The sequence below is a fragment of the Bos taurus genome, chromosome 13 (genome assembly GCF_002263795.3).
Source record: "Bos taurus isolate L1 Dominette 01449 registration number 42190680 breed Hereford chromosome 13, ARS-UCD2.0, whole genome shotgun sequence".
NCBI lineage: Eukaryota > Metazoa > Chordata > Mammalia > Artiodactyla > Bovidae > Bos > Bos taurus.
The window spans coordinates 49,151,631-49,166,025 of NC_037340.1; the positions used below are offsets into that span (position 1 = coordinate 49,151,631).

Below are 14,395 nucleotides of genomic sequence, written 5' to 3' on the forward strand. Positions count from 1 at the left end.
GACCCCAGGCTGGCCACAAAGGGTACAGTGGCTTGGCCTGGGGGCGAAGAGACCGAGGGGAGAGTGCGGCCACCCGCCTCAGCGGCCCGATACTCGGCTCGACTCGCCGGAGAATGTGCCCGAGGACGCCGGAGCGCCGGAGCCGCGGTGGTTTCAACTGGCTAGCGCTAATGGGGGTGCTCTGGAGGAAGGCAGAGTGATGCGGGGGGGCAACTCGCCTGGCACGGAGATCGCCGCTGCGCCCTTCCCCGGACCCGGCGTCGCCCAGGATGGCTGGCCCGAGCCATGGGCCGCGGCGGAGTTAGCGCCGAGCGCCCAACCCTCGCCCCCAGAGTCCCGGAGCCGGCCCAGCGCGGGGCCACGCGTCCCGCGGGCGCTGGTTCCTAAGGACGACGACAGCACCAGCTTTTCCTTTCTCCCTTCCCTTCCCTGCTCTGCACTCCTCCCCCTGCCCGCTGTTGTTGTGTGTCAGCACTTGGCTGGAGACTTCTTGAACTTGCAGGGAGAATAACTTGCGCTCTCCACTTCGCCCCGGTGCCTCTGCCCCAGCGGACCAGCCTCACTGCCTGCGAACCCCGCCGCCTCTACCACTTCTCCGCCGGGCCCGACCCGAGACGCCGCTCCCTGCGTGCTAGGAGGGACTGCCTGGCCGGCACCCGGGAGAAGGAAGAGGCGAAGGAAGGGAACCGGGTCCCCGCGCCAGGTCCTTCAGCCAGAGCTTTTTCCATGTGGAGGCTCTTTCAATGGACGTGTCCCCGCGTGCTTCTTAGACGGTCTGCGGTCTCCTAAAGGTGACAACGTGGGCCGGGGCTGGGGGTGGGCGCGGGTCTCCGGCGGCCGCAGCAGCTGAGCCCCTCCCGGGGCCAGGCCTGGCGGGACGTAAACAGAACAGGTCCACGTGCAGCAGAGCCGCTGAGGGGACACCCACATCCTACCGCCCCTGGCGACCTTAGGCTTGGCCCTCCTGGCTCGCACTCTTCCGCCCCTCCTCCCTCTCCCTCTTCGGGATTTTATTAGGGCTGTTAACACTTGGATGATTTTTTTTTTTTTTTTTTAAGTTAAAGAAGTCCCTTCTAGAGGGTGGCCCGTGGATTTCACCCGTTAGCTGCCAACCTGTACGTCCTGCCGTTTTAACTTCAAGTTTCTCCCGGAGAACTGCTCTCTCTACTCAGAGCCGGGTCCCATTTAGGAAAATATTATACGTTGGGGTTCTCCCTGTTTTTTTTTTTTTTTTTTTTTTTAACCAGGAATGCAAGGGGGGCAGTTATTTCGTGCTACCTTGAACTGACACGTGAATTAACAGATATCAGTCATCTACCTAATAGGAAGATACTTGTGTATATTTACTGCATAGGAGGGGGCGGGGGGAGGGGGGATGGAGTGGCCTGTCCTGACATTTCTGAGGTTAGGTTCGGGTCACAGGTTGCGAGTGATTTCGGAAGTTGTGTCCTTGAGTTTACTGGCTCTGGAAGTTACAGACCCTGTGTGTATCAGGAAGTTCTATACCGTGCCTGTAAGGAAGTCATATGCACCATTTGTGCGTGTTTATACGCAAGTGAGCGCTGTGTGTTTGGGTTAGGTTAGGGGACGGAGGAATGTGAGACTAAGCGATGGTTTTCCCAGGTTCCCTATACAGCTGTCAGCGTGTCACAGGAAAAAAAAAAAAAAAAAGTGACAGTCACTGACGCAGCGTGGGGTGCGGTGGGGGGCAAATCTTGACGGGTTGAGAATGGGATGGGAGCGGGGAATAGCCATCTGGCTCAGGAACTAGGTGTTCTTCCATTCTCCCAAGCGTTTGAGCTTCAGCTCCTCTTAAGTATCCCCGCGAGTGTTGTCAGCCAGGTGGGCACCCTGGAGGAGGAGGCAAATGGACGGAGCGGGAGCCCGCGGGGGCGGAAGGGGTGAGGGCTGGGCGGGAAACTCCGTGACTAATATCGGCCCTGTCCGCAGGTCGACCATGGTGGCCGGGACCCGCTGTCTTCTAGCGTTGCTGCTTCCCCAGGTCCTCCTGGGCGGCGCGGCCGGCCTCATTCCCGAGCTGGGCCGGAGGAAGTTCGCTGCGTCTGCTGGCCGCTCCTCATCCCAGCCTTCGGACGACGTCCTGAGCGAGTTCGAGTTGCGGCTGCTCAGCATGTTCGGCCTGAAGCAGAGACCCACCCCCAGCAGGGACGCCGTGGTGCCCCCCTACATGCTGGACTTGTACCGCCAGCACTCGGGCCAACCCGGTGCGCCTGCCCCGGACCACCGGCTGGAGAGGGCAGCCAGCCTCGCCAACACCGTGCGCAGCTTCCATCACGAAGGTGAGGCGCGGGGCCGAAGCTTGGGGGCGGAGACGGGGGCGGGGAGTCGTCCGGCAAAGCGCCCCGCCGTGGGCAGACTGCAGGCATCCCTGGCAGGGCAGCTTGGCCCGGGCGCTGCAGACATTTCCCTGTTTGTAAGAACCTTTCCGAACCTGGCTTTCACGCACTGCCTGTGTGGCGGCAGAGCCAGGGATTCCCTTTCGGTAAATCGGCACTCTTTTCCTGGCTTGGAGCCAGAAGAGCGACTCCTCCTCCAGGAACTGGAGAGAAATCAAATGATGGGGAAGATGAGGGCAAAAGGCATGCCCCTAGACTGCGAAACGTGTAAGAATTCCTTAGGAGAAGAATGAGAAGGAGGGGGGCAGATTGGGATCTCTTCACGTCTGTTTGGAAGCCTTTGCTCTATAAATCTGCTTCTCTTGCTTAAGCCAGGGTTTCAGGCATGACAGCGCCAAGGGCAGAATTTTCAGAGATAGTATTGAAAAATCAAAGCCCAGGGCCCCAAAGTCTTTCTAATGTACAGTAGATCTGGGCCTGGTTTGGAAGATTTCAAATCCCTATCTAATCCTCGTGGGAGATCAATTCCCCAATCAATCTTACTGTTTCCACAATGACTTTCTTGTCTTCTGCTTAAATCTGAGAAGAACTTCCTAACAGAGACAAGGCTAGCCTTCAGATGAAAGCTTTTCCAGCAGCTAGCTGCTTGTTTTCCTTTTAGTGCATTGAAATGTGATTTTTTTTTTTTTTCTTTTATGATACTGGATGTGGTTTTTCTAAGGTAGGGTATTTCTGCTTGTTTCATCAGAAAGGCATTTAGTGGATTTGAAATGTCTTAGAGCAACTTTTGAGACCTGTTGTACCAAAGTTCTTAGGGCAATTACTCAAAAATAAGTTCCACTGCAATTCTTTTTTTACACTTTTAAATGCTCCTTTGGCTTAACACATTCTAAACAGAGCCCAGGTTGCTTCAAGTTCTAGAGGAGGATCCAAAGTTGTATATCACAGAGCAGCCACTTGTGGAATATTGGAGAACTAGTATATAGTTCCCTTTTTCTTACCTTGCCCTGCCGAGGTGGTCGGTTTCAAGTGGAAATCTGTGCTCTGATATAAGCAAATCAGTAGTGTCACAGCCAGGCGTTTTCTCCCAGTGTGGAAGACTTACACTGTGAGAACAGCAGTTGATAGTGGGAAGGGGTTGTAAAGGCAGGTTACATTACTTCATCAAGGCAGCTATACCTAATGAAGGGGACATTGAATTGATAATCAGTTCATTTTTCAGCACGTTTCTAAGGGAGGTGCTCTCTGCTAGCAGAAATTAGTTTTGGAAGGAAGAAAGATCTCATATTACTCCTTCAAGTTTCATCTACTGAAAGCACAAGTTGTCTGTTGTCATGTAGAAATGTTTTTGTTCATGTACATTCTATTATCACCACCTTGGAGTGATTTTAGATCCAGCTCATCATTCCCAACTGATGCTGATTAGATTTGTTTTTCTGGATAGAAAAGTAATACAAATTGCTATTTTGGCTACCTCTCCTGGAGATATAGCAAGGAAATCATTCTTTATTTTTAAGGCCAAGAAGGTACTGTGTGTCTCTTGGAACTTAAAAGGAAGATAGATCATTTAAAACATTTGACACCTAAAAATACTCAGTTGCATGACAATCCCATCAGTGAAGTCTCCATATTTCTCCTTCCTCTTGAAGTGCCTTGACCAAATCTAAACAGGCAAACTTAATATAGTGCGTTATTTTAACTTAAATAGCATACTTGAGCTTATAAGTCAGAATTTATGTCTTTAAACATGTTAAGTGTTATGTGCCAAATAGTACAAAAGTTACCAACTTGCTTAAAATCAATTTGTAATAACTTCAGATTTTAATGCAATTAGATGATAGAAAAAAGCTATGTAATGTTTGCCCCAAATTTTAACAAACCCATTTCTTTTCTTGTTATGACTAGCATATAATCAGTATGCTACAAATGGCCCTTCTTTTGAAGACCAGTTCATTTTTGTATAACCCAGAATTGGGTTTTTGTCATGCGTGACACTAAAAAGTCTTTTAGTAAATCATGTGATTAAGGCTTAGGGTTTAAGAGCAGAATTTGGTTCCTAGAATCTTCATAGGTGTTTATTTATTAAAGGACCAAAGGATCCGATTACAAGAATTACCTGTTGGTTTTATTTGTGGGCAGGATCTGGGTGATTTGGTGAAATACAAGACAAGAAATATCATGGTGGCATTCTTTCAACCCATGTGAGAAGATAATGGATCCACATTGTAGGTGCTTAGACACAGAAATGATCAGTTGTCATTTCTATTAAACTTTCTTTAGTACTTTCTACAGTGGCTTTTACTTGGGAGAGCCCAAGTACTGCAAAACATTTTCTTTTTTCAAAGTTGTTAAAAAGTACTTCAGCCCCATACGCCTTTCAGAACTGCCACTGAGGATTAAAAAATCACTTCTTTTAACTGGAAAATGTTCTTTGCTTTGCTTATAGTTAAAAGCACATTGAAACTGGTTGACTTCATTGGCCCTGCAAAAAAATCTGTATTATTTCCTGTCAGATTGGAATATGGAAGGACCACATGCTTGCTCTCCAGACTCTGAAGGACACAGTTCTCTTTTTGCCTGAAATAACTTGAATTATTTGCCTCTATGACTAAAGCTTTGACTTAAAGATTAACCTATTTTCTACAAATGTAATTTTCATGAAAATACCCAATTAAAAGGAAAGTTCAGGAAACAACTACTGCCCTGTGAAGGAACACTGATTTCCAGTACAACACTTGGATTCCCAATTGAACACTGATTCCCAGTATGAACACAAATTCCCAGTACAACCAAAGGATTTGCACACATATACCCACCAAACCAGTGTTCATCTGGGGATGCTTCCCAGGTGTCCCCAGGTATTTCAGCGTGAATAGGAAAGGCCTCCTTTATGTGGAACAGGCATTCTGTTGGGAAATGCTCATAGATGGAGCCTTTGGTGCCCCTGGAGAAGACAATGGCAATCCACTCCAGTATTCTTGCCTGGAAAATTCCATGGACTGAGGAGCCTGGTAGGCTACAGTCCATGGGGTCGCAAAGAGTCAGACATGACTGAGCGACTTCTCTCTTCTCTCTTTGGTGCCCAGAGAGTTCTTGAACTAATGTTTTACATGCTGCTTCTTTTTTAGTGGTTCGTCTCTGTTCCCTGTTGATCCCTCCTCATTGAGCTATTTTGTCTTTTTTTTAAAGACTTGACCTTTTGTATCTTTCACCAGGTAGGCAACTTATAATAAGAGGACCCTGGGTCATTCCACAGGTGTTGGGAGTTAAGGGTGTGCAGAGGCCAAATCAGAGTTAGTGAATGTGACCATGTTCTCTCTTTTAGCTGCCATCTCCTTTGTTGTCTTTAATTTTTAAAGGATTCACTTGAACCTTTTGTATTTAATCTTTTTTTTTCTCCTTGATGCATTAATTCTCTCTCTCTTTCTGTATATATATATACATTCTCTAATCATTATTTTATATTTTGGACATGATTATTTTTTAATCTCCACTACTTTCATTTTATTTCAGGGCAATAATTTCTAACCTTACTGACTAGCTAGAACATTTGCAGGTTTTCATTGTTGTTTTCTAAACGAACATTTTTTATTCAAAGATTGTTGCAAAATTCTCAAAACGTAATGACAACTCATTTTTTGCTAAAACTCATCATACTGTGAAAGAAAAAGACAGCCACAGAATGAATATCAGTGGTTCCAAACAAGATCTGCATGTCCCAGTGCCTGCCACCTTACTTTTCTGCTTATTTAGTTCTGTCTGCTTCCTCCATCATTTCTATTCCTTTAACTGGGACAGAGCTCACCCTGCAGATTTATTTGTATTACATATAAATCTGCCTCTGTTGGTTTTGACTTTTGCTTGAGTTTTTGACTCCTCCCCCATGTTAGATGGTGCCATCTAGTGGCCAGAAACCTGGGGCCTACCGTAGGCTCAACTGCATAGCTATGCACTGTGACCTTAGGAAAGTCACATAACCTCTCTGAGCTCCACTTACTTCATTTACAAAATGGAGCTAGTAACAGTTTCTCTCTAATTGATCTGTCATAAGGTAATTCATATTACCCTGGTAATTCATATTCTCCCCTGGTCTAGGGAAGAGGAAGTCAAAATGAGCTTAGGCTAGCTGTGGGAATTCAGTCTTATCTTTGGATTATTTTGATATAGATGAATAACTGACAGTGTAGATGATTAAGTTAGAACTTTGCTTTTAGGAGAGAGGTTGAATGTCATTTTTACCATATTTTCCCTTACTTTCCCACATTTTTGCACCCATAGCTCCATTTATTTGATTAAGAATTTAAAAGTTCAGGGACCCACATCTAAAATACTCTGGAATCCTCAGATCCCTTGGCAAGTGCAGCTTATTCAATAAAGATTATTTACATATACCTCAGAGAAATGTACAATACCTACTTAGGTAAGTGCTCCGTTATTTTCAGAATCCCCAGGCTTGATGTGATGATTTGTAACTTTATTTCATTTCAAAAAGTTCAGATTTTTTTCTACCTTCTAGAAAAAATTCATGTTCCCTTGCAGATCAAAGGAGAGGGTACCGTAACTTTGGTCAGTTTTCCTGGGTTTGGGAATTCCTGTGATCTTCTGACATATCTCTGTGACCAGAGTCTGCAGTTAGGAGTCTTGTAGAGGTCTTTGAATTAAGAAGGGATAGTGGTCCGGTAGGGATTAGGTTGACTGAGATGAAGCTGCAATATTGGAGAAAGATCTTCACATTACTAGTTAATATTTAATAGTGTCAAGTTTTTTCCTTTGCTAAGTGAGTCTTCTTTTGCCACTTATTAATACCTCCAATGAGATTTTGGAGCTCCTGATATTGCCTTTTAATAGGTTAAATCTAGTTGAATTGTGGGAGTTTTATATAATTCAGTAATACATTGGTCTTTTGGAGGGTTATTGTTCTATTTGGGCTTCCCAGGTGGCTCAAGGTAAAGAATCTGCCTGCCAATGCAGGAGACACCAGTTGGATCCCTTGGTCAGCAAGGTCCCCTGGAGGAGGAAATGGCGATCCACTCCAGTATTCTTATCTGGGGAATCCCATGGACAGAGGAGCCTGGTGGACTACAGTTCATGGGGATGCAAAGAGTTGGATATGACTGAGCATACATTCATTATTGTTCTATTTAATGCCTCTTTTATACCCATCCTCCTTGCTTCATTTACTTGTTTCTCATGCTTACCTGAGAGATTGTTCATCTTCTTCCTGGCTGTGTGTGATATTTTTCTGGGCTTGTTTGTCAATACAGCTGTTCCACAAAGGCCCCAGATAATGTGCCTTTCCTTCCCCTCTTTAAGAAGAGCAAGAAACTCCTGTGTTCTGAGATCAGCGAAGTCAGTTGCTTGGGGCCAGGTCTGGCTTTGGGTCATTGTGTCTGGAGGACGCTGCTGATTTTTATATCACTCTTGTTTTCTCTGGTAGCTTCTCTGCCAAAAGTGGAAACATCAGAGGGCTCCTGAATTGCAGGAGGTAAACACAATCCTTGATATTGGAGGAGGGCTCTGGTTGATTGGTGGGAGGGTTATTTTAAAATAGTGCCTGGTCTGAAGTACCATTAGCCAGGCAGCAGAGTTTAGAGCTCTCCCAAAGATAGCCCTACAGGTGTGGGTTAGTCCATGTCTAAGGAGAGGAGCTTTAGATCTACTCATCCATGGCTTCAACTCTTACTCCTTGGCCAACACTAATGGTTCTTCTGTTCATCTTTGTATTATTTAACAAAAAAGGCACTTTGTTTCTGGAAGTTTATACTTGAACATGAAAAGCATTCTTTAAAACCTTTAGGCTCAAAGAGCAGTTCCCCAGCTTCCAGCATTCCCTTACCTTCGAGCTGCTGGAAATACTGAATCTCAGGCCCCACCCCAGACTCACCAGTTGAATCAGAATCTGCATTTGAAGAGTTAAGGTGTCCTAGGTGATTTGCATGAAGGTTAAAGTTCCCAAGCATACCATTAAAGCATTCCTCCATAATTTACTGTAAACCACCCCTGTTGACCTTAGCTTGCGGTAATGACTGTTGCTTTGATGATGAAGGTTTGTAAGGTAGAACCTTTGAGGGAATGATCTGATTATCCTTTGCTAAGATACCTAGATTTTGTGAACAATGAATAGCTATTTGGTTTAGGAGAAATACAACTATAAAATCAATGAAAAATGATTTCCTCTTATGGTGATGACATGGAACTGTGGCTAAATTGATTTTGCTGGCACTCAGGTTGGATCCTGAATGAAGCAGGTAAAATTTGTTGACAGTGAAATGACAGGATGTGGTAAAGCTAGAAGAAAGTAAACCCAAATATCTCAAAATTCCAGTGCTATTCACTATTAATTTAATAATAATGTGTACTTTTTATGAATTGCAGACTAAACATTCAAGGTGCTATGTTATATTGTTTGTTCAAAAAGCAGTACTTAAAATTGAAATTCTAGAATTTTAAATCAGGAAGAATTTTCTACATGTAGCCCACTTAAATGACTATTTTAAGATAATGATAATAGATACAAAATGATTATTCTGTATTTAGATTATCTCTTACATCATGAATATCATAATGGCATTTCTGTAAATTTTCATAAATTTAGCAGGGGGTTTGTCTGTATCCTGTAGCCTATTATTGGGTGTGTGTATATAAATATTTGGTTTGTTTGTTTGTTTGTTTTGTTTTAAGATAAAGGAATTATAAATAGAAGAGAATCATTTTTTCCCCAAAAACGTCTGAAATGAGATTTTTATTTTTGAGGTCATAAGGAGGTTAGAGAACAAAGTTGGGAAGTTAACTTCTCTTGAAATTGTCCAGCCTTAATTACTACAGTGTCCTAGTTCCACCCTTAGGTTTCCAAAGAAGCAAATCCCTTGTAAATGCCTTTGTTTCTGGACTTTTGAGTAAAATAGTAGGGTGTACTTTGCAAAATGTCATCGTTGATGTTGAGTTTCAGAGTCTTTAATTAGGAAACTGAAATCTGTATATCGAGATTTGTAAATCATCTAAATTGCAGAGTAATGTTTTAGAATACCGCTTAAGGGATTGACATTAAAGCCTTTTTCTTTTTAAGAAATGCAATAATTTCCTCAAATCCTCACTCATTAGGCCTCTACTAACTACAGTGCTGACTTTTTTTTTTGCCCTAAAGTCTGTGAATTCCAAAGAAATGCTTCACCATTCCCCCCATTATTATAGCCACCTGGAAGCAGTATTCACATATTAGATTAAAAAAAAATGACAATGAATTGTGAAATTTTGTTTCTTAGTGTATTGACATAAATGTATGGAAAAGGGAGGATAGTTTCTTTATCTAAAGGGGAAATTGTAATTTTCTGGTTGCAGACGTTACATGGGTTGAATCAAACCCTGAAGTGATGTTTATAAATCCTTATATACAATCAGACTGTCTTACTTGCCTTACTGAACACTTTTTCTTTTTTTCCACTTTTTCATATCAAATTAGAATCTTTGGAAGAACTGCCGGAAATGAGTGGGAAAACAACCCGGCGATTCTTCTTTAATTTAACTTCTATCCCCACTGAGGAGTTTATCACCTCAGCAGAACTTCAGGTCTTTCGGAAACATATGCCCGAAGCTTTGGAAAACAATAGCAGTTTCCATCACCGAATTAATATTTATGAAATTATAAAACCTGCCACAGCTAACTCCAAGTTCCCTGTGACGAGACTTTTGGACACCAGGTTGGTGACTCAGAATGCCAGTAGGTGGGAGAGCTTCGATGTCACCCCCGCCGTGATGAGGTGGACCGCCCAGGGGCTCACCAACCATGGGTTCGTGGTGGAGGTAGCCCACCCAGAGGACAGCCATGGGGCCTCCAAGAGGCATGTGCGGATTAGCAGGTCTTTGCACCAAGATGAGCACAGCTGGTCACAGATAAGGCCCTTGCTTGTCACTTTTGGCCACGATGGGAAAGGACACCCTCTCCACAGAAGAGAAAAGCGGCAAGCAAAACACAAACAGCGGAAACGCCTCAAGTCCAGCTGTAAGAGACACCCTTTATATGTGGACTTCAGTGATGTGGGGTGGAATGACTGGATCGTTGCACCGCCGGGGTATCATGCCTTTTACTGCCATGGGGAGTGCCCTTTTCCCCTGGCCGATCACCTTAACTCCACGAATCATGCCATTGTCCAAACTCTGGTCAACTCAGTTAACTCTAAGATTCCCAAGGCATGCTGTGTCCCAACAGAGCTCAGCGCCATCTCCATGCTGTACCTTGATGAGAATGAGAAGGTGGTATTAAAGAACTATCAGGACATGGTTGTCGAGGGTTGTGGGTGTCGTTAGCACAGCAAAATAAAATATAAATATATATATATATATATTAGAAAAACAGCAAAAAAATCAAGTTGACACTTTAATATTTCCCAATGAAGACTTTATTTATGGAATGGAATGGAGAAAAAGAAAAACACAGCTATTTTGAAAATATATTTATATCTACGAAAAGAAGTTGGGAAAACAAATATTTTAATCAGAGAATTATTCCTTAAAGATTTTAAAATGTATTTAGTTGTACATTTTATATGGGTTCAGCCCCAGCACATGAAGTATAATGGTCAGATTTATTTTGTATTTATTTACTATTATAACCACTTTTTAGGAAAAATAGCTAATTTGTATTTATATGTAATCAAAGGAAGTATTGGGTTTGTACATAATTTTCCAAAAATTGTAGTTGTTTTTCAGTTGTGTGTATTTAAGATGAAAAGTCTACATGGAAGGTTACTCTGGCAAAGTGCTTAGCACATTTGCTTTTTTTTGCAGCGCTACTGTTAAGGTCACAAGTTCAAGTCCAGGAAAAAAAAAAAAGTGGATAATCCACTCTGCTGACTTTCAAGATTATTATATTATTCAGTTCTCAGGAATGTTGCAGAGTGGTTGTCCAGTCCGTGAGAATTTACATCCTTATTAGGTGGAATATTTGGATAAGAACCAGACATTACTGATTTAATATAGAAACCCTTCCCCTAACCCTTAATTTGCAGAAAGAGTAAAGCAAGACCAATATAAATAATTAGGAAAACGATGAACCTACAGGAAGGTGAATGATGGTTTGTTGTTCTTTCCTAAACTAGTGACCCCTTCAAAGGAGCTGGACTGGCCAAAGTATTAAATAAAATATAAGATTTCTTCATTATTGATATCGTGATCATGTATATTTAAAATTGATATCTAGTGGCCCTCGTGAAGAGTTGGAAATCAATTTGTATTTCACTTTTACCTCACCTGGGAGCTCTTTATGCTCAGAAGGACTCAATTTTCTAACTTTGCCCCCCACACAGCAAAATTGTTTTCTGCCTACCCCAGTTCTCTGTTCCATCAGCTTGTTTTTCTTTCTAAGGTTATGTGTTTAAACACATTTCTCCAAATGTTAAACCTATTTCAGATAATAAATATCAAAGTTCTTTCATTTCATTCTATAAAGACCAACCTGCAAGAGAAAACGGTGCATGTGTACAGTGTTCACAGAGTTTCCTTACATTTGCTTACATTTTGGCTTCTGAGGCTACTCATTTTGGAGGGAGGTAGGAAGAAGGCAAGGAGCTGTTGGAAATTTGCTAGCAAGTCATTGGCTAATTCTTAGGAATTGATCAATGCTTTAGTATTTAGTACTTCTTTGGAGCAGGATGATATAAGAGAAAACCAATGCTACAAAATAGGCAAAACCTGGGGAACCCAAGATAAAGTTTCAGAGATGGTATCCCATGCAACTGAGGCAATGGTGCCAAAAAATTAGAAAGGGAAAGTGTCTAAGAGCAGCTTCTACAAGGTCATCTGCCAACTGGACTAAAGCCCAAGCAGAATGAAGTCAAATTAGGCCACTCAGAATGAACACTTACAAAGGACAGGGGTTCTGTGTTCTGGGTTGAAATCAGACCCAAGGAAGGGTTGGGTGGGTATGCTCATATGGCCAAGGGTCCCACCATGCCCCATAATTTTACTTGAAGTATTTTAAGGTCAATTTCTAGGACTTTGTGTCACCTCTGGTCCTATTGTGATTGAAAAGGTCTTGTTCCAGTTTCCTTTTCTAGCCCTGCCTTGGGATTGGCCAAACAAAAGAGTATGTTAGTAAAGGAACACTTTCATCATCAGATTCTTCCCAGGAATTAGCCTGTGATGAGCATGTTACATTTTGGATTGTGTTTTGGGTATGATAGGTTTGACCCTGTGTTTTGAGATTATATAGGCAGATTTTTTTTTTTTTTTTTTTTAAGAAAAGTAGTATTTTTGTTGTTGTTGTTTAGCCCCTAAGTCTTGTCCTACTCTTTTGCGACCCCATGGACTGTAGCCCACCAGGCTCCTCTGTTCATGGTATCTCCCAGGCAAGAATACTGGAAGGGGTTGCCATTTCCTTCTTCAGGGGATCTTCTCAACCCATGGATCGAACCCACATCATCTGTGTCTACTTCACTGGCAGGTGAATTCTTTACCACTGAGCCACCTGGGAAGCAACAGGCTTTGAGATGATGTAGATCATGTTATTTTAGAAAAATTACTATAAGTTATCTTCTACTCCTTCCACTTTTAAAATCTTTCAGTTCCTTTTTATCCCTATCCTATTGCTCTTGCACCCAATAGAAGGCAAGATCATCTCTGTCCCTCACACTCTTCTTCCTCTCTTGACGTGGACGTGAGGGGCAGGCTGCACAGTCTTAACATCTTGAAAAATAGTAATCCATGTTTTGTCATTTCTGAATACTCCAGATGACAGTGCAAAAGTATATAGCCCAAGAATTCCCATACATTTGGCAGTTTCATCCCTTTTTACACCTCTGCTTAATTGGTTCTGAATTTCATAGTGAAAATGATTCTCAAGTGTGTTCTCTTGCATAATATATATGTGTAAATATATATAGACATATATATGTGCAATATATGTAAATATATGTGAATAAACATGCAAATTTGTAACTACATATAAACATATACACAAATATATGTGTAAATATATATAGACATATATGTAATATATAACTATACATACAAAGATATATGTGGTAAGTATTACATATAGGTAGATGATGGTATTTTCAGTTTAGTTCCAGATATTTTGTAATAGTTGAAGACTCTGACCCTCTTGGCAGTTCAGTAGAGAAACAGAATATTCTTACATATATTCTACATTCCTACAGACATTTTGGCTCACATTCTTCATTCTGAGAAAAAAGAAGTGTCATAACTAACCCCATGACACTGAATGTTTTCAGTTTTCAGTCTCTGTTCTATAGGAACCTTTGAATCCTTTTAGAATTGGCTTTCAAAAAATGTAAGTTTCTGAATTTGGGGAGATTACCTTTCAAAATTGATTAAGTTGTGTCATCTGGTTTTGTGCTTGTCTGGGCTGTGTCCGCTTCCCTGGCATGGTTTTAACTTGTATGGCAGGTCCAGATAGCTCTGTTCATGTTTTGCCTTCAAAATTGGGGAGGAAGAAGATGAGTGGTTTACAGATTTCTCTATGCTTCCATGTTTTTCATAACTTCTACTCCATTTCCTGCTTTATATTGTATCTCAAGGGTGAAGAATTGAGAGACTATCTATCAGTCTGGTCTATGTAACAGGTTACATCATTTTGGATAATCTAAATGTTCCATATTTTTTCCTTAGTTTTTTATCAGAGGTGGAATAATCATTTGTGAAAATCAGAGCACTTTTTAAAATAGTGTATTTCTATTCTTAACTCATATTAATGTTAAGGTATCAATTCACTGAATGTTAGATGCTACAGCCCTCCGATCTATAATAAGGCAAAAAGAACACAACCTTGCAGTAAAAAGAACAATTTAAATGTAGAAATAAGTGTGACATAGATGGGCGATCACAAAGAAGTATGACTGCTCTGGAACTATTCTGTTGCTTTTCTGCTTTATTTTTTTTTTTGCAGGGGGCAGGTAGGGTGAGGTGAGATGAGACGGAGAATAAATGCAGGTCTACTTCACTCAGTAAATTGCTTTTCCTCTTGCCTCCACCCCACTGGCATAAATTATACCCTTATGGTATTCTCCAGGGCAGAATTTTCT

The 14,395-nt window shown here is 42.1% G+C and overlaps 1 protein-coding gene across 1 annotated transcript; it reads left to right on the forward strand.

Annotated features, from left to right (window-relative positions):
• The first annotated feature begins 532 nt into the window (after positions 1-532).
• On the forward strand, positions 533-11,787 carry BMP2 (bone morphogenetic protein 2). Its single transcript, NM_001099141.1, is given in 3 exon segments — positions 533-791; positions 1,951-2,300; positions 9,817-11,787. Coding segments are annotated over 2 exon segments (1,188 nt in total). The 5' UTR covers positions 533-791; positions 1,951-1,957; the 3' UTR covers positions 10,662-11,787.
• Positions 11,788-14,395: the final 2,608 nt, after the last annotated feature.